General features: G+C 38.5%; 1 protein-coding gene across 2 annotated transcripts in view; it reads right to left on the reverse strand.

Moving 5' to 3' along the window:
- Positions 1 to 26,959, reverse strand: part of LOC103527051 (cytochrome P450 7B1) — a 122,741-nt gene that overhangs the window by 20,597 nt on the left and 75,185 nt on the right. For both annotated transcript variants that reach the window (XM_030444431.1, XM_030444429.1), the window contains exon 2: positions 542 to 678. In XM_030444431.1, the coding sequence (XP_030300291.1) occupies positions 542 to 678 (137 nt within the window). The remainder of the gene's footprint in view (positions 1 to 541; positions 679 to 26,959) is intronic.

A 26,959-nucleotide genomic window follows, 5' to 3' on the forward strand; every position in this document is an offset into this window, starting at 1 on the left:
ATTTTCAGCAAGCATGATCAGAGCAAGAGGCTGGCAAGGGGAAGTTTCTGTGTTCCAGTCCTGATTGTATCACTGAGTCAATGTGTCATTCATTCCCTTGTGTTCCTGTCAACCAGTTGTAAAATGTGTGAGAACATATTCTGCACTTTTTTTTCTTAAGTGTTTTCTAAATTTAATCTGATATTTTTCTGTGCTGTGTCAAGATGATGTTAGTTCTCCCTTCTTTAGGGAAAAATCCCACAACAAGATACAATTAAATATGCTGGCAAAATTTATGTTCATACATTACATGCCTTCAAATTCTTGTCAATATGCATATACACCTATAGCTGTGGGTAAGTCCACATGCTCTTAATTATTTCATATGAGTAATTATTGTGCATACAAAACATGTGAATTTAAGAAACTGTTATTGGTCCATGCTACACAAAAAAGGCTTTAGTAAAGAAAAATTCTAAGCTAAGAAAGAAATTAAGCACTTAAATTACTATTTAACTTCACTGATAGAAAACAGCAAGAGAAATGCTAAAATATTTCTCACCAGCAATATGTACAGTGAAAATATCTCCAAGTTTCTTTTGTTGGTCCAGTAAGAATTTGAAAGCATCTTTTCTAAAAATCAAAGCCTTCCCAAGGTAAGGAATCCAGCCATTTATTAGCGGGGGCTCTCCAGTCTTCCTGTTAAAAGCAGAAAAAAAAATAATCAGGAATTAACTTTGGCATGAGAGCAGCTCATCTTTATATCTATTTATATATTACAGTTAGACTCACCATCTATATAATATAATTCTTGCAATGTATAATATGTTGTACAGAAAGTTCTTCAGATATGATGGCAGGTTAAATCTAATCACAGCTCTGAGCACAGAAGGCTCTGTGTGGTGATTAGGAAAAATAAGTGAGAGAAATTGAGATGCATTTAACTACAGGTCGTCCAGTTATTGCCATCAAGTTATGAACACAGAAAAATGACATTCAGTAGAAAATCTCCCAGCAAAGAGCCTGCTCATTTTCAATATTTGGTGTGTCAGAGGAAGACGTATTGGAAGGCAATTATGACAGATTTAGGTAAATAGGACGCTGACATACCACAGAAAACTACTGGCCTTACAGATGACGTTGGAAGAATTCAGTTTACCAGCATTCAGAACAGCACTACTCTAGCTAACTATCTTTCAAATACAGAACAATAATAGATGCTGAACATTTACCAAAATAAATCTTAATCTCCATATATTTATAGTCTCCTACGCTAGAAATGTGTATGAATAGTTTAAGATTAAATTCTGGATAATGATAATTTCATCACACTCTAAAGGAGCAGCCACGGTGTGTTAGTACAAAATACCTTTTAGATGCTAATAAGTTACATTTTTCTTTAAAAAGGAAAAAAGGTGCCCACATTGTCCTGTTCCTGACTGCAAGTAAATGTCTTTCCTTCCTGCTGGTCTTTACTTGCTTGAATATGATTTACAACAAAGAAACATAAAGTGTGCTTGCTCTGGAAGGGATTAAAACAAATATTCGTGAACAACTCTGCTGCTACATCCCATCTGTGAAGGTGACTTATACTACATGCAGAACAACTCATTCTGATTAAACACAAGATATTTACTAGCTTGGATCTAATCAAAGATCAAGGGATCACAAGCTTTACTACTATCATACACAGCACGGATTTTTATGTAGCCAGATTAACCCCCTCATAGCCACATTTTCCCTTGAACTGCTGTAATAGGAATGAAAAAGAAAAGGTAAACTACATAAACTATATGCTGTATTTAATTTTTAAATTTTCTTAATTAAAACTTTCTGAGCAGGAAATTACAAGCCAAGGATTTGCTTTCTTACTTTTAAAAGTTGCTATAAATTTCATTCACAGATAGACAGATGTAGCCAAACCAAGTTGCACATCTCAATCACTGTCTGTTTAGCTTAGGAATGTTAGTTTTCAAGAACATTGTTTTGTCCTCTGGGAAACTGATAAACCTTCTGGTTCAAGCCTGACAGTTTCACATCTGAAATATTCACCCTGACTTTTTAATTTCTTTGGGGTTTGTGGCTTTTGGGTTTTGTTTGTTTTCTAGTGGGGTTTTTTTTATTATTGTGGAAAATGTAGAACCTCTCTTTTTAAAAATACCTCCTATAACTCACTGCATTATCCATCCTCGAGCAGTCAAATAAGAACACTCTTTACTCAAGTGGTCCAGAAAACTTTGTAATGGTTAATTCTGTATTAACTGAATACAAAAAAAGAACTAATCTGAGCTTACACAAGAGGGATCATGAGCCACGGAAGCAGAACAGCCCACTTGATACTTTCCATTATCTTCTCCAAGCTCATAAAGAATCTGGATGATTTCCCTATTTTTCTTCCACCCAAGACCACAGAGTCCCAAGACTGGTCCCATTTCACTGTCTGGGCTGGACACTACCCCCATAAGTAGCATTCTGACAAATATTTAGATAGGCTTTTTGTCATCTCCTAATTGAATGCATCTAATTTCACCCTTCACATTCTGTCATTCGGTCAGAAGCTGTATTCTTCAGGAGCTCTCTGCCAGGCAAAGAAGAGGCAGCTCAGAAATCCAGGGGAAAATTAACTTAATGCTCCAAGTCTGCGGGATCACATCAGGGAGACATTTTGCTATCGCAAAGACGTGAGGGTCATCGTTTGCTTCAGACATGTTTAGCTCAGCAGCAATAAGCTTAACACTGTTAAACACCATGTCAAAGCTACACGGCTTTCAGAGGAAAATATAACACCAGTTCCACTTATGACCCACAGCAGACTGATAACAGAAATGTGTCTTCATTTCTAGCTTTCCTTCTCTTTGGAAGATGGAGGTCATCTGCATGACTTATAGATGTCTGCCAACACACAGTAAAGAAAAGAGAGCCACATATATTTCAGTGCCTCCCAAAATACAATGCTTTGCTGCAAAAACTTTTAAGCAGAGCTGTTCAGCTGACCCTGGCTTCCTGAAGGGCTCTCACCCGCATCCAAGGTACCTCCAGAAGTCCCTCTTGCCCTCAGATGCTACACTGACCCTTTAACATGGCTCACAGAAGCTTTTACAGGTTGATCAATTTGTTTATGAACTTCAAGTCTGGACTCACACTTTGCAGCTGTTGTAAAATCTGATAATTAGGCAAAATGTTCCAAATTCTAAAGTTACATTTTTCTCATGATACACTACACATTACTGCATCAAATATAAAAAACAGCTAAGAAATAGAAAAGAGCAATATAAAGTGTTTTTATGGTAATTTAAGATTGCAGCTTTTTTAATGGAAGCATTTAGAACATCTGATCAGGCTACATTTTATTCAGACCTAGTTTAACTGCTATAAATCCTAATTCACTTAACATACCTCACAATATTTCCAGGCCTTTTTGATCCACATTCCTGTTTTTTTACAGATGGGGTTGGTTTTGCTAATATACAGCAGTATCTTTACTTATCTGAGAAGCCTCCCCAAAGTCAGTAAGACTTAATGGACAAATATCTCACATATGTGAGTGAATTTTGCAAATAAAGCATCAGCAACATGTCCAATGCAATCTATAAGTAGACAGATCAGTTACAAAGTGGAGGGAGAGCAATGCAGTTGTATCACCCATCACTGTTAAATGGATAATTTCAAATGGCATTATGCAAAAATCAGCTGGCTACAAATACAGCCTGTAAATAGAATTAACAGATTTCAATTACTGCCATTTTTCTCTGCTTTCACAGGGTAAAGATATTTCCTTGTTAGCAAGTAAAGACGTTGCTATGAAAGAAGGAAAGTTTTTGAGTTTTAATAATTTCCTTCAGAGGTAATTTTCAGCTTACCCACAACACAGCAGTCACTGACTCAAGTGTGATTATTTAGCAACTGAAGTAAGAAAATATTGAAAAGTGTGGATGTTGTACCCATGCCTCACTTATGCTAAAGAGCAGTGATGCAATAAAAAAGAAGAAAAAGGGGCTGCAACATAAATGATGTGAAAAATAGAGATTTTTTTTAATTCAACATCTCTAAATAATGTTTTCTATCAGTGAAAGGGAATTATTTGGGAAACCCAAATAAGGTCATTTGTTAAGCTCTATGTACATTAACATTTTTTTATTGTAAAGCAAACCCCCTAAAGATTCATAAGCAAATAGACTGTGACAACATTATCCTTCATGGAAATATTGTTGTTTTATAAAAGCACAAAAGCCTCTTCTTTTACTGGTTACACCACTTCAGCTCCTCTGCAGTGTAGAGTATAGGATCAGAGTAAATGAGAGGAGAATCCTTCTCATTTCACTGGTTATTTGTATTCCAAAGGAGCAGATGCCTTCCAAATTATGCAAAAATCCACAGCACATCTCATACTATAGCAGATGAACAGGTTAATTTTTCTCTTTGCACATAATAAATCATAAGTGCTTTAACACCCATAGTCGCATTTCATGAACATAAACCTTCTGTTTAATAATGTCTGTTTACAACTAGAATCAGACATACAGTAATCTCTTGCCTGGGATAAACATTAATCCAGATCTGTCTAGAAAAATTATACAATTCATTACCATAAGTAATCTCTACTGTGCCCTGTACTTAACCTTCATCTTTTTTTCTGTCTTATAATCTTGCAAATCCACTGTTGGTGTATGATTGGCATCTGGTGTTAACGTAGCCTTCACTGCACACAGCACAGCTGAAAAAGCCCTACATGAACACATCACTCTGCAGGGTACCACTGTTCAGCTGACCACTTCCCAACAACTTTCACCAAAGGAGGAAAAAAACCTCACAAGCCAGGAATGAGCAGGTCTAACAATATCATTTGACACAGAGGAGTAATTTTAACTTTCCAAACCATTATTACTATCCATAAAAATTAAAGGTATCAGTCTGATTTTCCTGAGGCATTTCTGGTCAAACCATCACATACCACATCTAAAATGGAACACACAGTGCTGGGGGACTTTAAGGAATGGAAGTGGATGGGTACAGAAGTAGAACAAAAGCTATTGTGAACATGTCAGAGCAGTCTGAGATTATTTACAGGCTCGATCACAATATTTAAGCAACAAGACATGACAGACAGTGTCTTTCCAGGGGCTTATGAACACTCAAACTGTGAGGAAAAGAATGAGGCCAAAGGCTTCAACCCCAAGAAAGGTAATCCCCAGTAAATGTGGTGTCTGGAGTGTCTTCTCGTGTTATGAGAGAACACAGGAAACTTAGGACAGGAGAAAGCCAGCAAGCCTAGCTTCCTTTTTTTTTTTTTTATTTTAGCAGTTACAGTTTTCCCCAAGACCCATTCATAGCATGAGGTGTTTTGTATTGATGAGGACAGAAAAAAAAAATTTTCTAAATGTTTGTCCACAATGTATTTTTTTATACTTGAAAAATTATGCATGCCTTAAACACCCTGTCTAGAGTATCTGCCCCAGTGAACGACCTGATCTCTAAATTTTCCAGGTTGAATACAAGCGGTATGAAAAAGTATTCCCAGCAGAGCAAGACAGACAAGAGGTTTAGCAAAAAATGTCTTCTGCTTTTGAATTATCACCTTACACACCTCCTACAGAGGTAAAAATCAGATGCTGTTCCTATTCGATCACTATTTGGAGAATTATGTAGAATAAATGGATGCAAGTCTTGACAGAGAGATACAGACACAGATTTGACTCAACGAAGAAGAAACAACCCTAGGATGGAAAAAGCCTCATGCTGCCACAGCCTCTGCTTTCACCTAGGCAAAGTGATTTCATTCTGCAGTACTGATAAACTCCTCTTTTTCACTAGGATAAAGAACACTTGTAAGATAAAAAGAAAATAGGCAAAAAGTAGCAAACACACTTTCTGACCACTCCAAGGAGAGTAGAGTTTATCTGTGTTCCCAAAAAGAGCGGTACAGCAAAGACAGACTCTAGTGGTGATGTGAGACAAACTGGGAGAAATGCTGAAAAAACCAAACGGTGAATTTCTAAAGTGGGTTTTTTGCAGGTTTTTTTGTTTGTTTGTTTTTCTTTCAGGAAAATGAAACCTTTGTGTTGAAAGTTATTCATGCCAAGAACTTCTAGAATTTTAATAAAATAAGGTGGGTTTTTTGTTTGGTTGGTTTTTTTTCAGGAAAAGCATACAAGCTTTTTGTTGCTGTGAGTTCTAACTTGTGTTGTTGTTGCTTAATCACGGGAGCTTTTTCTTTTTCCCCCTCTTCTAGTAATTTAATTTGGGTCACCTTCCAATATTAAGAAAACCACAACAAACAGTACATAGAAACTCATTCAGTAGCTCTGAAACACTGCTCTCTAGGAAATCATATTCCATTGACATTATTTAGGCTGCATTATTTCAACAATATTGTTGATATTGTACATATCACTTCTACTATTACACTTCTACTATTACACTTCAAACTATTACACTTCAACTTTACACTTGAAGGCACATCCCCAAATTCAACCATAACTTTCATTGAGTGGTTGGTACATTGTGTGAAAAAGCCAAAATGTGGGTAAATACTATTGTGGAAAAGTAATCTGAGAAGTTTAAAAACGGAAACCCACTAAAAAAGCCCTTTGGGATCCCATTTCATAAGAGGCTGAAATTCTCAGAAAAGTCATAAACAAAATATAGTGTAAGCTTTTGCAACAGCCAGGATAGGAGTAATAGCAACGACAAGACCTGCTCACTGTGAAAATAATTCAATGACTTTAAAAGTTAATATAAATTCAGTGCTTATGACTCAAAGCTGAAATTCTACTTTTTTTCTTCTCTGGGTGAGGTCACTGATAGCAGTCACAAGTTCTCAACACTTTCTCTGACCCAGCCCAGAGTTATTCTATTATGGTTTACATTTGAGAACACTTGCCCAGCTCAGGGCTTTTCCTTTCTTAATTCATCTTTAATCAAAGAAAAAAAGGCTAGTAAGGGATGATGAGACACTACATATTCCATGCCTTGTGTCCCAGGTAAGGTGCTTGCCTCACATTTTTCTATGCTGTTCTTGAAGATGCTCAGTAACAGGGTTTCTACAGTCTGCCAAGCAATCTGTCTTCATTGTCAGAAACTTTCTCCTCACATCTTACCTTTATTTTCATGCCCGCTATTTCTCATTCTGCCTTCCAAGGATAAGAGAATAAACGATTCCTTTCACTTCTGCATGAGGGCTTAATGTATTCAAAGATTCTTATCATGTCCTCCCTTAGTTTTTTTTATGTTAAACAACCTCCATTTCTCCCAGTATTTCCTCACATCTGTTTTCTAGGCCTTTACATACTTACGACACTCCTCTCTTGATTTTCTGCCATTAGCCCACACATCTCCCTGAGGCAGCACCCTGCACCAGGCTCAGCCGGACAATCACCTCTGCCACGGGGAGGGTGAAGCACTCAGTTCTGCCTCTCAGCACAACCTCAGCTTTTTGTGAAAAATCACCACGGTATGGATAAAAACCTGGTTTGGGAACCATTACAGCCCTCATCCTTTTTCCCAGAGAGAAGCTCATGGTCCTGTCCAGATGCTGGTGATTCGTCCTCTCTGCATTCTAGTTTGTCACTTGGAATGCTAATCCCTCCTCTGCAGGCTCACAGCCCTCCTCTTCTGGTATTATCTACAAACATAGACACAGACTGCCCCGTATTCTTGTGAGAAAGATGGGATCAGACTATGAAGTCCATCCCTATTTCCCTTTACCACTAGCAGGAACATATCCAAGCTGCACACTAGCTGACTTTCATAGAATCATAGAATTGGCTGGGAAGGGACCTCAGAGATCATTGAGTCCAACCCTTGATCCACTGTTGTGGTTGCTAGACTATGGCACTGAGTGCCACATCCAGTCTCTTTTTATCTCCAGGGATGGAGAATCCACTACTTCAGTGGGCAGCCCATTCCAATGCCTGATCACTCTCTCTGTAAAGAAATTCTTTCTAATATCCAACCCAAACTTCCCCTGGCACAACTTAAGACCATGCCCTCTTGTCTTGTTGAAAGTCGTCTGGCAAAAGAGACCAACCCCCATCTGGCTACAACCTCCTTTCAGGTAGTTGTAGAGAGAGTTGTTTACCTAAGAGAACCCAACAAACCTCACCTAATATCCATCTCTTTCATAAGCCATTTCTGCACTTTACCAAACTTGCCTTTAACACATGTTAAAACTGTACGCAGTAAGTAGCTCATACTAGGAAATCATATTAACTGTCTGGCCTAGAAATGACAACTGAAGTGTGGATAAGAATGTCAGCACTCCCCACAGAAATATATTCAAACTGGCAGAAATCATTCCTTATGGAATAAAGAGCAAACAAATAAATTCAGGAAATCTCAGAAACTGTGTCAGGACATAATCTCGTTTTCAAAACCCTGGTAACAAGGAAAGAGAGAAGAATGATAGCTGGAAAGATACTGCATCTTCTGTGTGCTGCAACTGTATTTTGAGTATATAGTATAGGAAATGAAAACAAACCCCTCATTTTATGTAACTGAGCTGTCCAAAGGTTTGGTTCCTTGGTTAAGGTGGACATCTTTCAAGTTTTCTACAATCCATGGAGAGAAAAGAAGTTAGAAGGCTTCTTGGTAGTAGGTTAGAGTCACTCCCTCTATTTCCCCTTCCAGGGAAAATTAGCCATTTTAATGAAGCAAGCACAGTTCATCCAGAATGCATGTGCATATATTTATCAACACAGATTATGTGTATATAATCTTACTTCTTTATATATATGTACACATACATATATATGTATATATATGCAAATACGCATATATGGAAAGCAATTGCGCCATAGGAAAAATTGAGTGGTGTTGCATTTTTTTGGTAATAGTAACACAAAAATTTAGTTTTATTGCAATATTTAGTTTTATTGCAGTAAACCCTTTTGATGTTATAACCATGGTTTTAGCATGAGTATCAGTACCACCTTTTTGACTGAGTGCATTATATACCACTATAGGCCAACAAAAGAAAGCTGCAGAAAACTCTTCTCTCACTCATTTCACCTACCATACAAATCACCTTCAAATAGCAGCATCCTACTCCTGATTTATCAAGGTAATTAAGTAGAGAAATGAGGCCACACACTATCTTAAAATCTGCATGTGCATAGCTTTATAGGAATATTTTTTTTTCTTTTCTTTTCTTTTCTTTTCTTTTCTTTTCTTTTCTTTTCTTTTCTTTTCTTGTCTTTTCTTTTCTTTTCTTTTCTTGTCTTTTTTTTTCTTTTTTTTTTTTTTGTATTTCATCTTTAAAAAAGGATGCAATGCAGCTATGAAGTCTTTAATTAACAATTTCATGGCTCCCACAGTTATGGACATTCATTCCCCAAGTGGAAGCACAGCAGCAAATGCTGATCTGAAAGCAATTTCCCTCCTCTTCCCCATGAGCTTCAGATGTCAGATGTTTCATGGATCATATTAGAGAATTAACAGTCAGGACATAGATGTTTAGCTCAAAAATGTATTGAAAAACTCCAAAGTATATTCCAGAAAGTTAAATAAATAAAAAAATACCTCAGGCACCTTACTTAGTCTACTTTTTTTGTAAATACAACTCGAAGTTTAAATGATAAAGTTTAAATGAGAAAGGTAACCAGTCCTGTCACTTGTGAATACATCACAGTGAAACAGCAGCTGAATACACAGGTGAATATTTCAAAAGCTTTAATGCTTGTAAGATGAACATAGTATTAGTAGGTCCTCCTCCTTCTTGAAATATAACACATAGTTATTTCCCAGATCCTTGTTTTCTCTCTTTTCCTTAGCAGAGCCACAAGTCTATTACACAGGTTAAAAGAAATTCTCTACACATTCCATCCTTTCCTCCTTCATCTCCTTCTGCCACCAGCCTAGATTAACATCTCAGTTTCTCCATCTAGACTCATTCTGCTTCTCTCAGCAGAGACCATAGGTAATTTATTTCAGCAGAAAGGATGGTCCAGTCTCACTCTTTTGCTCCTCACCGGTTGCAAGAAGTGTCTCCTATTCTTCCTTCCTCCTCAGTGTGCTTCTGCACTCTTTCCTCTCACCCTCCTTTTCTCCCACAGCTTTACCACTGTATTTTCCACTTCACTTGTGCCCTCTCATTCCTCCTTCTCTTCACCTGATCTCTGCTCTGGCTCTGCCCCTGCCTGCAGCCACACAGTTGGGTATTTTTCAAGACAGGCTTTGTCATAGTTCAGAGTTAAGAAAGTCCTGTCCCCACCTTAACAACCTGCTAAAATTGCAGGGCAGCAAACCTGATTATTTGAAAATCTTTTTCTAGTGCTGGTCAGGATTGCCATGAGTAGCTAGCCTGAAGTGAGGGGATATGAAGTGCAGACTTTTCCTGATTGTTTCAGGGTAAGAGTAGCCTGGAAGTAGACCTCTCCTTGTGAGATACCTCATGAAATATATTAAAAGCATATTTATTTTTAAATATTAAAAAAAAAATTATCTTAAACATATTTCCCACCAAACAGCTGCTCCTCTATTTTATTTAGCAAATATCAGAAGGAAGACAGTTGCAGCCTTCTCAGTGTGCCCACAACTTTTCCTGGGATGTTGAAAGGATTAATGAGAAGGATGCCTGTGCCCTCTCCTCCTTGGGTGGGCTTGAGGAGCAGCCTGCAGCCACCCCCAGCCCAGGCAGACCCCCTGGGAGCTGGATGTTGGGTTGCCTGTCTCACAGGCAGCCTCTGCCTGACCTCCCCCTGGGTGCTCTCATCTGCTTTGCTTTCTCCTGAGCCTAAAACTCTACTGAGCCCGTAACAGCTTTAATATGTATTAATTTAAGAGCTTCAGCATACTGCCTGAAAACAATGGTTTGATGCTTGGAAAATATATTCCTTTAATTGGTCTGCATCTGCCCTTCTCAAATACTTATGTAAACTCTATTGTGTTCAAGGGCATAAGGGTTAAACCTAAATGAACCTCCTGGCTTCGTATTTATGTGAGTCCTCTGGAACGTACAACATCTTTGACTATTTTAGGTAAATTAACTAATTCCAGGGTTAGGTAAATCCAGAAGACATTTTCATTCTACAGTCATGGAAAATAAAATATTATTAAATGAAGACTGTAAGATGGAACAGTAACTGGGACACTGTAGGTCTGAACATGTTTTAAATCCCTCTGCTGTGAAAGATGGCATAGAAAATATAAATACAATCCACAATTTCTGTAATTAAATTGAGTAAATGTCAACTTGGGGACTGTAATCAGAGACATTACACTTGCAAATGAATACTTGTTTCATTGTTTTCCTAAGTTGTTTCCGGCATAAAATAACACTCTGGTTATAGAAGGATCATCTTTCTGAAGAGTCCAAGTTTTGCCCAGATTTACTGAAGTATATTATCTTTTTATTTTCAGGGGTTTTTTTGATAGAAAGATATCATCCAACTGCATAATTTCCTAGTTCAAGTGCAAGTAATAGTAATTTCCATTTTCCATCAAGTAAAAGGTTTGAATTTGAAAATTAGAAATTTCATTTAAGAAATGTTCAGTATTTTCCAGCAGCTATCCCAACTATTATACCTGTTTTGAAGCCTCACATAATTTAATGCTGCATGCCAAATTGTAGATGAGGCAGCTGTCTATACAGAGGACACAGAAGTCATGGAAATGTCAAAGTTTCATGACATCTTAAAAGTTTAAAACATTTCTACTGGGGGCATAATGAGCTTTACAGATTCTAATGCAAACAAAGTGGATGGAGTCAGAGAAAGAGACAAAGATTAAGGACTCCTCATCTCTGTTAATATTATCATGCAGAATTGGATGCAAACTTGGGACTATGGCCAGGTGGCTTACCCATTCATCATTCTTCTTGCTGAAACAACTCCAAGACTGCCTGTCCAGCCACTCATCTGATACAGAAAGCTGTAGGTGTGCATGTTTTATAGAGTACACTCAAGGATACTCTCTCCTGTGGCTGGCTACTTGACAAGGCAACTAGCCCATGTGAACCTCAAATTTTGTCATATGACTGATGCTGCATAGACAAAACAGCCCAGACACCTTCCTAGAAAGACCTTAATATTGCTTGCCAGAAGCCAGTTGGCTCTGTAGGAAGTTTGAAAATCCTCTAACACAGGTTGCTGGTGAAGTTGATTTGAGATGCTGGGTCTTGTGAATGTCCTGGATCCTGTTAGGATGAGCCACCTCAGATAGGTCCCAGATGCATCTTGCAGTCCTAATTCCGTCTGAATCCTGAAGCACGTACTTCCCATGTATTGTCCCAGTATTTGAATATTTGGAATTCAGTGAGATTCTGCAATTTTAATTTGTTCCAACTGAAAGCCCTTGTATCTCAGAAGTACAATGGATTTCTATTAGACCAGAGGGTGGCTATCAACAGCATTGTAAACTGATGGAGAAATGTGCAAAACACAGACTTATTGAAATTAATACTAGCCTGGCTATTCAGATTAATTGTGAAAAGATTTTATGTAGTGTGCTGCAACGAGAAGTCAGGTAAAGGCTGTGTTCTGAATTTCATATTAAAATTTACATGCTGTCCCATTTTGTTCAAAAAGAATTGGTGACCTCATGAGGATGACAATGATTGTATCACAGGCATGGCTAAGGGGTGCATTGGCTATGTTGAATTGTGTTTTAAGAATAGGCACGAATCATGAGTAACAGGTTTTCCTAGCTAATAGCTCTACTTTGGCTATAAGCCTGAGTCTTTACAGAAGGAATTTAAGTTCTCCATCACCAGTAATTATTCCATTTATATTCTGTATTATGTACTTTTGGCTGTATTTTTTTCAATCAGGAAAAAGCCCTAAGAAAATGAAAATTAGAAATGAAAGGTTATCAGTAAAAAAATTTAACATTTTCAATTCCAAGCATTTGCACTGTTCTGATCCAATGTAGCCTTCTGTTAATGATACATCTGTCATTTTATTGACACCCCTAAACAGCTTTATTCTCTTTTCTAATTAAGAGACAAAGCTGATTATGTCAATCTATGAACTGACATCTGAGTGCTTTTGTTATAATGTAAGAAGCAATGAATATGACTATTGTTATGCTAAAACAAAAAACGTGGGAATTTTAACTGGAAAGCCCAAGACAGCGAAATATATAATGGCTAAATTAAACCAGACTCTTCCAATTCATGGAAAATGCACATGTGATTGTATTATATGATTAAATGAAGATGCCATGTGAAAAATTAATTCCCAGTAATAGAAAACATAAAGCAACAAGGATACATAATATGCCTGACTAAAATATGTGAGCAGAAATTGTCAGATCATAAAGTATCTCAAACAAATAAATGACAGATTAAGCCATCAATCCTCAAGGAAAAATTAAATAGCCCAAAATGCTTGCATGCCAGGACATGATTTCAACACCATCCTGCTGCTAAATCAAACATTCATGCTCAGTGGGCTCTCTCATGCTACGGATTACTTCTGGAATAATTCCCTAGTGTTGCCCCATGCATTAACTGGGGACGCAGAGAACTTCCATCTTTCATCACTTCCCCCAAGCTACCACAAACATTCTAGTTTTGTGAACCAGAAGTAGAAGCAAAGACTGCTCAACTTGGTGAACTGACAGGTATTTTAAGACAATAATGTAGATGGGATGAAATGCTCACTTCATTGTAGGAAGATCTTTGTGTTTGGGTGGACAAAGGGAGGACTCTGGAACAACCCTACAGCATTAGTTGCTGCAACATATACTACCTAAAAAGGCAAGGAAGAAGACAGCAGCAGGCAAATGCCACACATTCAGATGATCTTCAACATTTTTGGATGTTAGCAGTTTTCAGACTCAAATATTACATGAAACAGTTTGCCCTTGGTTGTGCTCAAAGGCAATAGACAGAGTTTCTGGCAGCACTAGATCTTCAGGACCACTGCCGGTGCTGAAGTTCCTGGCAGGAAGGCACTGTATCCTTTTCAAGGAACTCCACTATTTCCTTGAAAGAGGTTCCTGCCGATGGTACTGGGTGTCCTCGAGACAGGGGTTAAAGTACTGAAGAGTGACACAGCTTTCCTGATACTGAGCTAAATGATTTTCCACCCTGAAGATCCTAGTCCTCACCTGCAAACTCTGACAACCAGCACTGACATCCATCCAATCAACACATATATCTTTCTTCTTTTCCTTTAAAAGCTTCTGTTCTAAATTATAAGAAAAATCCAGGACATTAAAAACTGCAGTATCAACAGCATTACATTTAATTACAGATTACAGCACCTGTGCTTCCTTACATACACACTGCACCTGTGGTTATAAACTCCCATTCTTCTATTAGTTGCTGGGCAAGGGATTATATCATTTTGCCTCAGGAAACTAGAGGCAGTGAGTGGCTGAAAGTCTGTGAATTTCTTATTTCTCTGCCTTCTAGGAGGTTTAGCCAGTGGAAAAGGAAGACCTATGGTCTTGCTTAGTATTTCAAAAAATCACTTCTGTTGCAGATCAGAATTACCTGGTTGACTGAAAATAAAAATTTGGAAACTGCTTTTAAGGATTTACTAAAAGTAATAATTTTTCCTTTGCTACAGGATCTCCTCTAACAGCCTGCTCAGTTACCTCTCATTGATTGGTAACCATCCAGTTCTGATGGCAACCCACTAGTAAGATCAGGCTATTCACTGCTTAGTGGGACAAATGTAAAGTTTCAGAATGTATGCCCTTTGGCTTGGAAAGCATCATGATCTTCTAAGCCACCAACAGTTAGCTCATACTGAAGTAGCAAGAGTGGGATATTTATAGAAGAGTTTGGAAACACATCACACTCTTAACTGCAGCTTCCATCACTTATGGGGTTACCTCAGAAATGACTGACAATAGCACCAAACCATCCAAATCCAAAATTCAAACACCTGCAGTTACTGTACAAAACCCAAAACTGACCACAGCAGACACAGAATAGAAACACCTGCCAATATGTAGGACCTACACACCAGTCACCATCCCAATGAGATTCCTAGGGAAAGGGGACTCTATATAATCTGATGAAACCTCTACAAATGCTTTTGTAAAACAGATTATTAAAACCAAACCCTACTACTGCACCTGGCCATTGCCTAGCCACAGAACTTCTCTTGCCTGTGCTGGGATCAGTTCCCACCACAGTCAGCCGCTGGACCTCTGCCAGCCACAGCAGAAGCAGGAGTCCTCCAGCAGAACAGGCATCACAGCCATTTCTATACTTTCCCTTCTCTTCTTCTCCTCTAATTCCCCCTCAGCCCCCTCCCAACAGCTCCCCTGGCCAGACCGGAGGACATGGCCAAAGGAAGAGAAGTACAGCCAAGACTCTGCTATGCCCCAGCAACCCCTCTCTGCTGTTACAGGGTCACTGGCAGCCAGAATGATTTAGAGCAGCCTTCAGGCTATTGTAACTTACAGTGAGGGACTTGACTGACTCATTGCTGCTGCAGGACTGTGGGAACATAAAGCTACCTTAAAGCCATTTCCAGACATCCCTGCTTCTATCCTTGCCTGTGACTGAAAAAAAAAGCCACAACAAACCAACCCTGAAAGCAGGGGTTGAATACACATCTTACAGCTGCAGCAATGGGGTGGTTTCTTTTGCCTTTCTTCTCCCTTCATTTTTCTGTCTGTTTTATCTTAAAAGATAGCTCTGGTAGAGTTCATAGCCCCCATGCTCCATCAGAGATGGTGATTCATGGCAGTCTCTGCTCTACTGATCAGCCTTCAAAAGCTGAGGCTCCCATCAGCTGTGAGGCTTAGGAGAAGGCACACTGTGCTGGAGCTAGATGCCTGCAAACAGGACAAGCAGCGTTCTCGTGGTTCACATGCATGCCAGGCCCATCAGGAATCGTTTTGTGATTTAGCATCTTCATTTTCAAAGAATCACGTGCCAGTGACAGGCTAAACTGAAGCGAGACCAACTGTTTCATTCCTTTTCAGCTGTGGATACACACTTATACTCTGAGGGGACTTTGGTTTGAATACCTGCATCAGTAATCTATTTTGTTAGTGCACAGAAAACATCTAACTCCATTTATTCTGTAATTGTCTGAGTATTCATGTACCTAATATATACCTTCTACATTCTCTTCCTTTTTAGATTTGCCATTTAATTTTAATGCTCTTGATTGGATATTTTTCACACTTACCTTTTGTCCTTTTCTTCTGTAATAGCTTTATCAAATTCAACCTTTTTTATAAAAAAGCACTTCCATTTTTTAATATTATTGCTTTTTCTCTATCACTATCTAGATTTTACATTTCATTAAGCAGATAGTTTTAATTTTCCTTTACTCTGACTGTTCCTCTCGTTAGACTGCTTCTTGTCTTGACTGTTTCATTTTATTTTTTTCTTCTGTAATTTGCTTTTACCCTGCCTAACCAACATGTGTCTCTTTTCAAGTGTGCTTTTATACCCAGTTACTCTCCTCGTGACTTCTCTTTGTTGCTTAGTGCTGACAGTACTCTTCCCCATCTCCTGTGAGTGACAGTGACAGCATTTGAGTGGTAGCTGGCAGATTTAGGGACAAGAAGTATCTGTCTGAAAAGATTTTATTTGGTTTTATTTTTATTTTGACTGTAAAATCAGACCTCTCAAATCCTAGAGCACCAGGGGGCATTGTTTCATTTAGAAAATAAAAATTGGCATGATAACTATTAACTTCCCAACAAGTCCACTGCAATACCAATCAGAGAGAGGCAAAGGGGAAAAAATAAAATCAAAATGGAGCTATTGTGTCAAATGCAGAGGGTCACGGGTCAAACATTTTAATGATTAAAGATGGGTATGACTCTAGAAAGTTGCTTCAGAATGAACTGGAAGTGTTGTATCCCTGACCTCCTCCCCTGTACACCTGAATGTTCAACTGCAGCATTGGAGGGGGAAATGAGAAGGTACAATGACAGCTCCTGAGCAGAAAGCTGAATTTAATCAACAGTGGAGAATATTGACTGAAGTATATATAAGGAAGAGGCAGTGAAAGCAAAGGGAAATTACACATAAAAGTGGAGAAACAGCCTGAACTGCTGTTAAAATGAATGGAAATGTAAAGCAGCAGGAGAGAGTGAAGAAAGCCCCCCAGGATCAGGCCCAGTGGCTACGTTTTAGGGAAATAATTAATAGGATGCATTTCATAACCTAGTCCAGGGTAATAACAAATGTAAGTGCCGCTTCACAGCTGGCTAAACTCGCAATAGCAACAGGCAACTCTATTACCACTGGTGAAACAATCCTGTTTGCCAAAGAAAAAGAGAAAAACAAGGCAGCAAAACAGTCTACAATTATGAGGGAAATCATCTATGTAACAACTTAACTAATGCCCAGAAGCCGAATGACTCACAACATTAAGAAAATTAGAAAGGGTGCTCAGTAGTATCATAGAATTCACGACACGTACATCAGAATATTGTGGCTTTAACACGCCAGCAACAAATTCAAGCCCTGTGCCATGTACAGCTCCAAACTCTGCAGAACACAAGCAAATCACAGATTCACAGAACCAAAGAATGCTTTGGGTTGGAAGGGACTTTAAAGATCATCCAGTTCCAAGTCCCCTGGATGGGCAGGGACACCTCCCACCAGACCAGGTTGCTCAAAGCCCCATCCAACCTGGCCTTAAACACTTCCAGGGAGGGGGCAACCACAACTTCCTTGGGCAACCTGTGCCAGTGTCTCACCAGCAGTAACAAATTTCTTCCTCATCTGAATACCCCTCTTCCAGTTTTAAGCCATGGCCCCTTATCTTATCAGTACATACCCTTCTAAAAAGTCCTTCTTGAGCTTTACTGTAGGCCCCTTCAGGTAATGGAAGGACACTATAAGGTCTACCCAGAGCCTTCTCTTCTCCAGGCTGAACAACCCCAACTCTCTCAGCCTGATTTCAGGTTGTTAATGCAAATCATGCTCGGAAACCAAGCATGCAGCTAGTTACAGATTATGGATCTAAACATCTAAAGGTAGCTTTTTGTTGGTGGTGATGTTTTTGTTTGTTTGTGGGGTTTTTTTGTTTTATTTTTTTGTTTCTTTGCTTGGTGCAGTGATATTTCCATGTGATTTGATGGAAGAGTTCTTGCTTTAAGCATGTGTATAAGAAATAAATTAAACCTTGCTACTTCTGAACTGCCTGCTGCAGGTGCTGCCCTCCTGACTGAACTGAGAGGTGGCACAGTTTGAAGCAAGAACTCCACTCACAGTGACAAGTCTTGCTGTGGCTCTGCTAGCTCCAGCCGTCATGACTCAAACCCAGGGCAAGGCCACATACAAACCATAAAAACAAAGTAAAACCAAGCTTGATGTCCTTCACCTAATCTATGAATCAGGGATGGTTTCCAAATAAGGGTAAAAAAAATACCGTTTGTTTGTTTGTTTGTTTGTGTCCCATTTTGAGTCTGACAAGGAGAATTAAAGGTTCTTTTGATAAATACCAGTTGAAATGCACAGGAGCTCCTAAATGCCCAGATTTCCCCCAGGTAGAAGCAGACCCCAAGAGTTACTCTGTGTGCCACAAGACAGAGTCAGCTGGAAGGCAGTAGAAATCAGGTGTCAAGTTCAAAACTCATGTAGCAAAGTTCTTATAGAGAAACTGTCTCATAAATTTCTGCTTCTTCATGTTGCCTTCAGCTTCTGAGGCTCTGATGCTCCTCATCTCAATGACAGGACACCTCCTGGCACATCACACTCTTCCTCTGAATGGCATATTGATTTGCCATGGGAGAGAGAATCAATCACACAGCAGACACTTTGTGGTTTGCTATAAAGACTACTAAAAACTATAGAAATATATGACTGTTGTATAGGTACATACCAAAAAATCAACAACTAACAAATTAAACACAAAGCCTTTGCTTTTATCCCTTTGTATTTCATGCGAACTATTTTCTACTACTTCCTACAGATGCATAATCTTCATTTTTTTACTCCTAAAGCTCACACTGACTGCTCTCCTTTATAATGAATAAACAATGAATGCATTCACAATATATAGAAAAAACATACACATTATCACATACATCTATACAGAGCTAATTTAATTCAGTTCCTGCAATTTTCCTTACCACCAACACTGTATTTTACCTACTTGTGCATTATCATTTTATATGGTACAACTGATACGACTTTAAATTCTCATTTTCTTGTTATATTATAAGCAACCTGTTGAAGGCTAATTGAATACCAGATAAGTAATTTAATCTTGAGCTTCTACTGCCATCTGTAATATTAGAAAAATACTGTAGGTAAATGACAATCATTTACCCAACTGCTTAAGAGTTTATGGACTTTAAAGAAAACATTCAGCAAAACAGCTACCAGTAACTGTGTATTATTTTCCATATCTACTAACAACAGTATCTTTTATTTATTTTCTTGTAAACAATAATTTTAAAAAATAAGTGTTTATGTTTATTGTTTCCTTCATTAAGGTTTGTTTTGGAAATCACACAGCTAAGTTTGAAATCCAATGTATACAATTAACAAAAATCCATGTTCAATATATGCTTCCTTCTGGAGTTAAGGGATTTCAAACACAAGGTAAAGCTGGAAAGGCAACAGATACAGCATCATTAACCCTTCATCTAGATACAAAACCATCTATGAAATCTGGGAGCATTCTTATAATGTAAAGTCTTTGAATACATTTAAGGTAAGTCTTTAAATCTCTAGCTGAAACACCCTTTTAGGATGAGACAGACCTATGAATATCTATTGACAAACACTGATCTGCATCTTCAAGAGCTGCTCTGAAATTTCAGCCTAGGCAATTCTATAGGGCTGCAGCTCTGCTACATCTGCCATTGTCTAGACTGCAATGATAAAGATGTTATTGTTCATTTCTATTTAATGTGTAGATAATACTGTCCCTAGGCACTAACTTTCTACCAAGAAGGTTAGATTATCCACATAATTAATTGCATTATAAATTTTCTTACTTTTAAAACATTTGCTTTTGGTTAGAGAAGATTGTTGCATTGCTTCTGAAATGTATTTACAATTAATTATCTTTCACTCCAGTAGGCAACTAGGAAATGGATATCGGTCACACAAGACTTTCTCAAATTGCTGAGGTTATCTCATTTTTAATTGCAGGTGACATAAATGGTTATGGGCCTGGTTGGTTGATGAAGAAATATTGCAAAATACTGACAGCCTCTGTAATATACCATTTTGCACAGCATTCAGTCCACTTATTTGTTTACAGAAAATATTCCAGTCTGCCTTGGAAAGGCTCTTCGGCCTCCAATATCATCTATGGGAAGTTTCATGGCAGTAAACAAACATCAGCCATCAGTTCGACTCTGCCTTGACAGCCAGTGAGTCAGGGATGTCTTCCTGGGGACTCTGAAGCAGTTGTGCTCCCAGACATCAGACAGCAATGCCAGCATTTCATTTCAAACAGATCACTGTCACATTAGAGCCCCACATTCTTAATTAGAGTTTTCTAACCACCAGGATGTGCTCAGTGCTGTGCTGGTATGATGCTTGTTGTCCATCTTGCCCTGCTCGGTATCACAGCTGAGCAGAGGCACATTTGGTGGTTGCTACTGCTCCATCCATGATGTGCCCACAACACACAGCACCCAGCTCATGTGTCCCATCTCTGTTGTGTGAGAGCACAGAAGGAACCTTCCCAACCAGGCAGCTGGGCAGAGCTGCCTGCAATAAATTCCCAGAGAGGGAAATAGGAAAAGGAAGAAGGAGGAAGGAGAACAAGATGAAGAACAGAAAAAGGGAGAACATCAATTTGAAAATGAAAGGAAGAGATCCAGGATCCATCCAACAATGTAGGAAGGCAGAAAATATAAGAAATAAAAATGCTGAACTCTGGGGAATAAGAAGGCATTATCATAATCAGCTTGGTCCACATCCCATAGATTTTAACTAGAGGGCATCAAATCAGACTGGTAGAGTTTTTGTGGAAACTGTACTGTAGAAACTAAAAGTCTGAAATGTTAACTAAACAATTACCAAAATCCATGGATGGAAAGTCTAAAATTACAAAAATGCTACTTATAGGTCAGAAAGCCCTGGAGTCACAGATTCACAAAAACTGGAAGAGGCAAAAGGCATGAGTCCGTGTGTGCTTCTGCCACACACACCCACTGCTGGCCCTGAAGTTGACACAAAACCCAGCTAGGGCAGCTGTTAACCTCATCTGGGCATTCTTGAGATCTGACCTTTGAACATTAAGTGACATACCCAAAATGTTAATAAATCAGGTTTCTGATTTGGGGAGGGGAGGAAGGAAGCCAGAAACAGACAGAAGAGAATACACTGTCATTCAGGTAAAGCCTGAGACCCAAAGCTTCCCTGTTCTGTACCAACACATTGTAAAAATCTATCTGTGAATGATAAAAACACATATAAATAAATGCTGTTTGCAAATAATGAAGCAAAGGTTTAATCACACAGCTATAATGCTGAAAACTGTACTGCTTCACCTGGACTGCTCTCAATACCATTTTCCATATAATTCAATAATATCTAGCTTTTTATTTTATCAGTTGAAGTTCTGACTGAACCTTTAACCACATCTGAGCCATATACAATGAGTACGATTTACCTGGTTCTTTCCTTGCTTTTCAGGTCTTTGAATTCCTGTAGAGTTTCTGTGCAAATATTTATTTTTTCATCTTAAAATTTTAAATTAAGCAACTTCTGGATTATATAAAGAAAGTCTGTTAGTTCTAACTAATTTGATCTTTCAGTGCAATTATCATTAACATGCAGCATGCTGCTCAAACTCATACCACCTCCAAGGACTCTCCAGAACTCACCTCATCTTACAGCAGGTTTTCAGATACCCAAACCTGCTTTATTTTTCTCAAAAAGTTCCTGTGTCTTTTCTCATGCTAGCACTGGCAAAAGGACAAAACTTTCAGATGCTTGCAGGTAATACTAACTGAAGCTCTTCTAAAAAAAATATTATGGGGCAAAATTCCCACCCAACAGTCTTTGCTTTCTTATTTCTTGTCCTTCATCTGAGGCATTTCCTGAGTTATTTTTTGTCTGTAAATGAATGGAGGCAACTATGACTGGTTGTCCATAATCAGCACTTCAACAATGAGTTTTCATTAGAGTGGACAAAGAGAATAGATAAAATATTGCTACATAGGAATAGAGACCTGGTGGAGAAAAGAAAAAGAAGGATGGGATTAAGCAATGTAGAGTTACAAACAGCATGGTACAGGATGAGTACAGATCATACTTCCAAGTAGACTTGAAAGATTACAGACTAAGAGAAACTGCAAAGAAAACATCATGACCTCAGAAAGTGACAAGAGAACAGAGCAGAAATGGGACTGTGCAATCAACCCATTTTCACAATATATTTTTCTAATAAAAAAGCAAGATTCTGGGCAGAATTATTCTGAAGTAATCTATCCCAAGCAGTTTGTATACTATTAAATGTGCTAGCTGGAATTTAAATTCAAAGCCTACATCTCTTTCACAGTTACTATGGAAGCGCCTACCCTCTGTATATTTCAGATCTACAGTCTTAGACTTGGCCTTCTTTGCATATTAGATTATAATGAAATGCAGCCACTTCCTCCTGAAAATATCTCTGAAGAACGACCTTTCCCCTCTTTTATACAACTATAAATCTAATCAAGTGTCCAAGTCATCTTGCTCCTCAAGGCTAATAGACATGCTTCATATAGGATTAAGTTTTTCCTTTTTCATTGTGGGGTGTTTTGGTGGGGGAGTGGGAAAGGAGCCTGCACCTCCCTTAGGATTTCTTTGCTCCCCTGTGCTGGCTACAGACTTTTTTCCTCTCCTGCTGATGTTCTTCATGGATTAGCTCTATTCCTGAGTTTTCCATTAAAGCTCCAATCTGCCACCCCTCTTGCTCATTTGTTACATTTCTAGCAGGTGGGAAGAGACTCTGTCCCCAGTGCCCAGCATGATGACACCTGAGAGAATGGCAGAGATGTAGCCCCTCACTCGGGCCACATGATAGATGCATGGCCATTATCATTTTATAAAGCTAAACAGTGCCCAACCAAGATGTGTCTGCTGCTGGTTTTCACATTCAGTTATTTTCTCACTTGGCTGAGGATGGTCAAAAGTTTTAGCTATCTACTGGCTGCCAGTAGCCTACGTGAAATCAACTCATGGCTCACTTCTGTCTAACAGATGGATGTATATCAATGAAACTACCACTACAGAACTGAGGTGACTGTTCCTGGAAGATGTACATGACTGAGGCCTTTATGTGTTAAGTTCTCATGCAGAGACCTCTTTCTGCTGCAGATGAGCAGGCCTGAATGACAGATACCATGCTGTACCAATTCCATGGAGTATCAAAGGACTCTAGGACTGCCTGCATTTGCTACAAACACTGGAAGTGCATAAACAAAAAATAATTCCACATACACATAATCTTCTGCATTCATATTACAGATTGAGCCTGTACCTTAGTTATAAATCTTCAAGGTGCCTTTTCTGAGGATAGGACTTTATGACTCCATAAGACAACATGTCACCTGAGGTCTTTACCATCATGGTACAGACTCCAGTGATGTTCATAAATATGATAATTCCAACACTGTCAAAGGCTACCACATTTTTTTTTTAAAAGCAAAAGACCATGTAAAGAAAGCCTATTTATTCTTGTTTAAAATAAAGCAAAAAGTTTCACATTATTTTGAAAAGGTAGATCTAAAACTAAACCAAAAGTTAGTGAAAGGAAACAAAGAAACAATATTTCCAGTTTTCCCTGACATTATTTGTAAGAGAAATATCTAAAGACATAGGACCATATATAAACCTTTATGAAATAGGTAACTCTTTGTAGGAGTACACAGAACAGACATACTAGAGAGTTAGATAACATGTTACTCAAAATAGATCAGAGCTAAATATGCCGGCTCTGCTCACTTTCCAAACTTTTTTTTTTAAATGCTGACCAAGCTCAGCTGAGCAAGACCTGCTTAGTGTAGTAATTTTCACATTCCTACTGAACATATCAGCTCTGACAATATTTTTTTTTATTCTCAACAGCAGACAGTGCCATATAATTCCCTCTAACTCAGCCAAGAAAAAAAAAATTAAACTTGAGAAACTAAAAGTGAGGATACAGCATTGTACGAAATTGCACCAAATTTTACAATGGTCTGATTTTCCTGGTATTTTTCTCTTAACACATCAAGGGTGATAGAAGCTTCTTTTTGCTGTCAAAGTGATCAAAGAGAGGTTGAGGAAGAATCTATAAACAGATGCTGCCCAGTGACAAACCTTAAAGAACAAGACTGTGGGGCCAGATGTTTGAGTGACCTTCGGACTACAGAACATGTTGGCATGGTGTTGATTTAGATAGCTGTTGGCAGGGGCTTTCGATCCAGCAGCTGAAAAAAAACCCCTAAATTATGGAAATATTTTTTCTCATCTTTCCCCTAACTACAAAAACTGAAACTACTGGTCAGTAGGGCTGATGGCTGTCAAAGAAGTTGAATTCACCACACAACCCTGCCAGTAGGTATCACATCAAAAAGGAGTTAGCTGAATGAACAAGAACATCTTCAGGCTGTGCCATTTTGCATCCCCCTCAACTTTCAACAGCTGTTTCTTGAGTGAATACAGATGCAAAATAATTATATGAAATGTTTTACATTTTCAATATACTACATAATGTAAATATGGAATCTTTGAGTACCTCTGGGTGATGTATCATAGATCAACATCAGGAAAGGAATTAAGAAATGGAACAGGAAACAGAAAGATTGATCACTGATGGTGACTTTCCTAAATTATATTCTTTATACACCCTATCGGTAGAATTAAAAAGACATCAAAAAATAGCAGAGATAATTGGTCACATACATATTGTTTATGTCAAGTACCAGAAGACCCTGGAAATTATTATTACATGAAACATTAACTGTGCTGCACTTTTTTGGATCTCAGTCTCAGCAATTTTTTAATAAGATTGGAGAAATTAGTCTTGTATTGTATTAGGAAACGCAAAAAAGCCCCAGAAAGTTCTCAATCCAAAATTCCAGGAGATACTCAAGTCTGAGCCACTGCACACTACTAGGACAAATGGAGAAAGCAGAAAAAGTCTTGCTTTGTAACATTAAATGTGATTGAAGACTGTACAGTTCTTCTTACGCTTTTAGACGTTTTGTCACTTTACCTGGAGAAATATACGCTGCTTATTCTGAATTGCTGCTGATGTCCAGCACTTGTCAAAACCGCTATCTGTCAAGCACTTCACAAAGTGTTGCAAAATGACAGATCAGGATGTCTGAATAGATGGAGCCCCAGGAAAAACAGAACAGATAGAAAATTCATGACTCTAAACTACATCAAAGCGACTTCTGTCAACATCATGTCAAAAGAAGGAAAAAAAAGAACTGTTCATTTTAGAGGGGTTTTTTTTTCATTATATAAACACTTTTTTCACGTATGAGCTAAGTGTAAGGAAAAATTAACTTGGTGTACAGTATGATCATTCGAATGTGCCAAAAATACACTTTAAATAATCCAGGAATAAGGAAAGTTCTAACAGTAGATACTGTCTGGCAGTTAAAACCAATGACATCCAAAAGAAATGCATGAAGAATCTATCAGCTTAAAATAGGACAAACCATCTGGCTCCAAAGAAATCAAAGTACTCTGCTTTGCATGTTTGTTGGTTTCGCAGAATCCTACAACTGGATTAATTTTGTATTTCCTCTCCAATCAGTTTTGATCATCTCTGCTTAGTCTGTCAATTGCACAACCCTAATGCAATCTTATATTCCAGGCAGCAGATTTAGTAATATCAAGGTACTACTTTAATTTAAAAAAAGAACCACCATCATCAGCATCGCTGGACCTTCCATTACAGATAAATTTTTCAAATAGTTCCTCAAAGGAGACAGAAAATAAGTGGGCTATGATACATGATACATGTTATGATACATTAAAATTACACATAATCAAAAATTGAGAAAGAATTGCATACCTCAAATGCTACGACTAGTGCAGATCTAGAAATGCTTTCTGTCTCACACACCTTTTGCTGCGGGCAGCTGCCACCAGTACTAAATTAAAAGAAGTTTATTAATACTGTATAGATGTCTAGAAACAGAGGGTAAAAGCCCATAGGTGGCTTTCAGAGCACTGGGAAATATGAAGCACGCATACACATACCAACTTGGAGAAGAAAGAGTGGCGTTCCATGCATAGTCAAGCAGCAAGCATTAGCAAAATGCAGAATTTACATCCAGTTCTGAACTCCAGATTTTTGGCATTTACTGCCTCTGGTGTCATCTTTGCTTGCGGTACATGGTTCACGGAACCATACAGAATGGGCTGGGCTGTCAGGGACCTTACAGGGACCGTCTGGTTCAACTCCCCCACCCCAGGCAGGGACATCACTCTTTCACCCCCTTTTTCCCAGGGCCTGCAAAGCTGCTGGAGGCTCTGAGAGCAGCGACTGCTGATCCAGAAACCGGCACTTGCTCAGCGGTGCAAACATGCTCTGATTTTCCTCAGAGAAGCTGCCCCTTACCCAGCGGCCAGCAACGTTTTGCCAGCTTCAGAAAACACCTGCAAGATATAAATGAGCACGGGAAAGGAACGGCGCCTTCTGGTTCCGAGATGTGCTTTGGGATGTCCTGTTGAATGTGTACTCACGGCAGGGAATTGCTACCCATTAATAGCAGAGTGTGGTGGAAGACATGCCTGCTTCTTACTGTACACAGAACTCAATATATCTTGCTTCCTACTTACAAAAAGATGTTTATTACCTGTAACTGTACAGAGGTGTGTGCTTCACAGCAGCAGTGATTGGTAATAAGCCTCCTTTTCTCATTTACATTGATAGCAAGCATTAGTGAAGATATATGCATTTCATTTCATGGTTCAGAAAGAACAAAGTATATGTATATGTGATAGCAGTGGGTGGTTAATGAAATGGTCTGACAAACATAAGCTAATACATAATCATACCAGAATGCGGACTGGAACACCTGTTCCTGCTTCACAGGATTACAATTCTTAAAGAAAAGTTACTATTCGCAAGAACTGAAATCAGTACTATTTAGACATCAATAT

Source organism: Calypte anna, chromosome 2 (assembly GCF_003957555.1).
Source record: "Calypte anna isolate BGI_N300 chromosome 2, bCalAnn1_v1.p, whole genome shotgun sequence".
Lineage (NCBI taxonomy): Eukaryota > Metazoa > Chordata > Aves > Apodiformes > Trochilidae > Calypte > Calypte anna.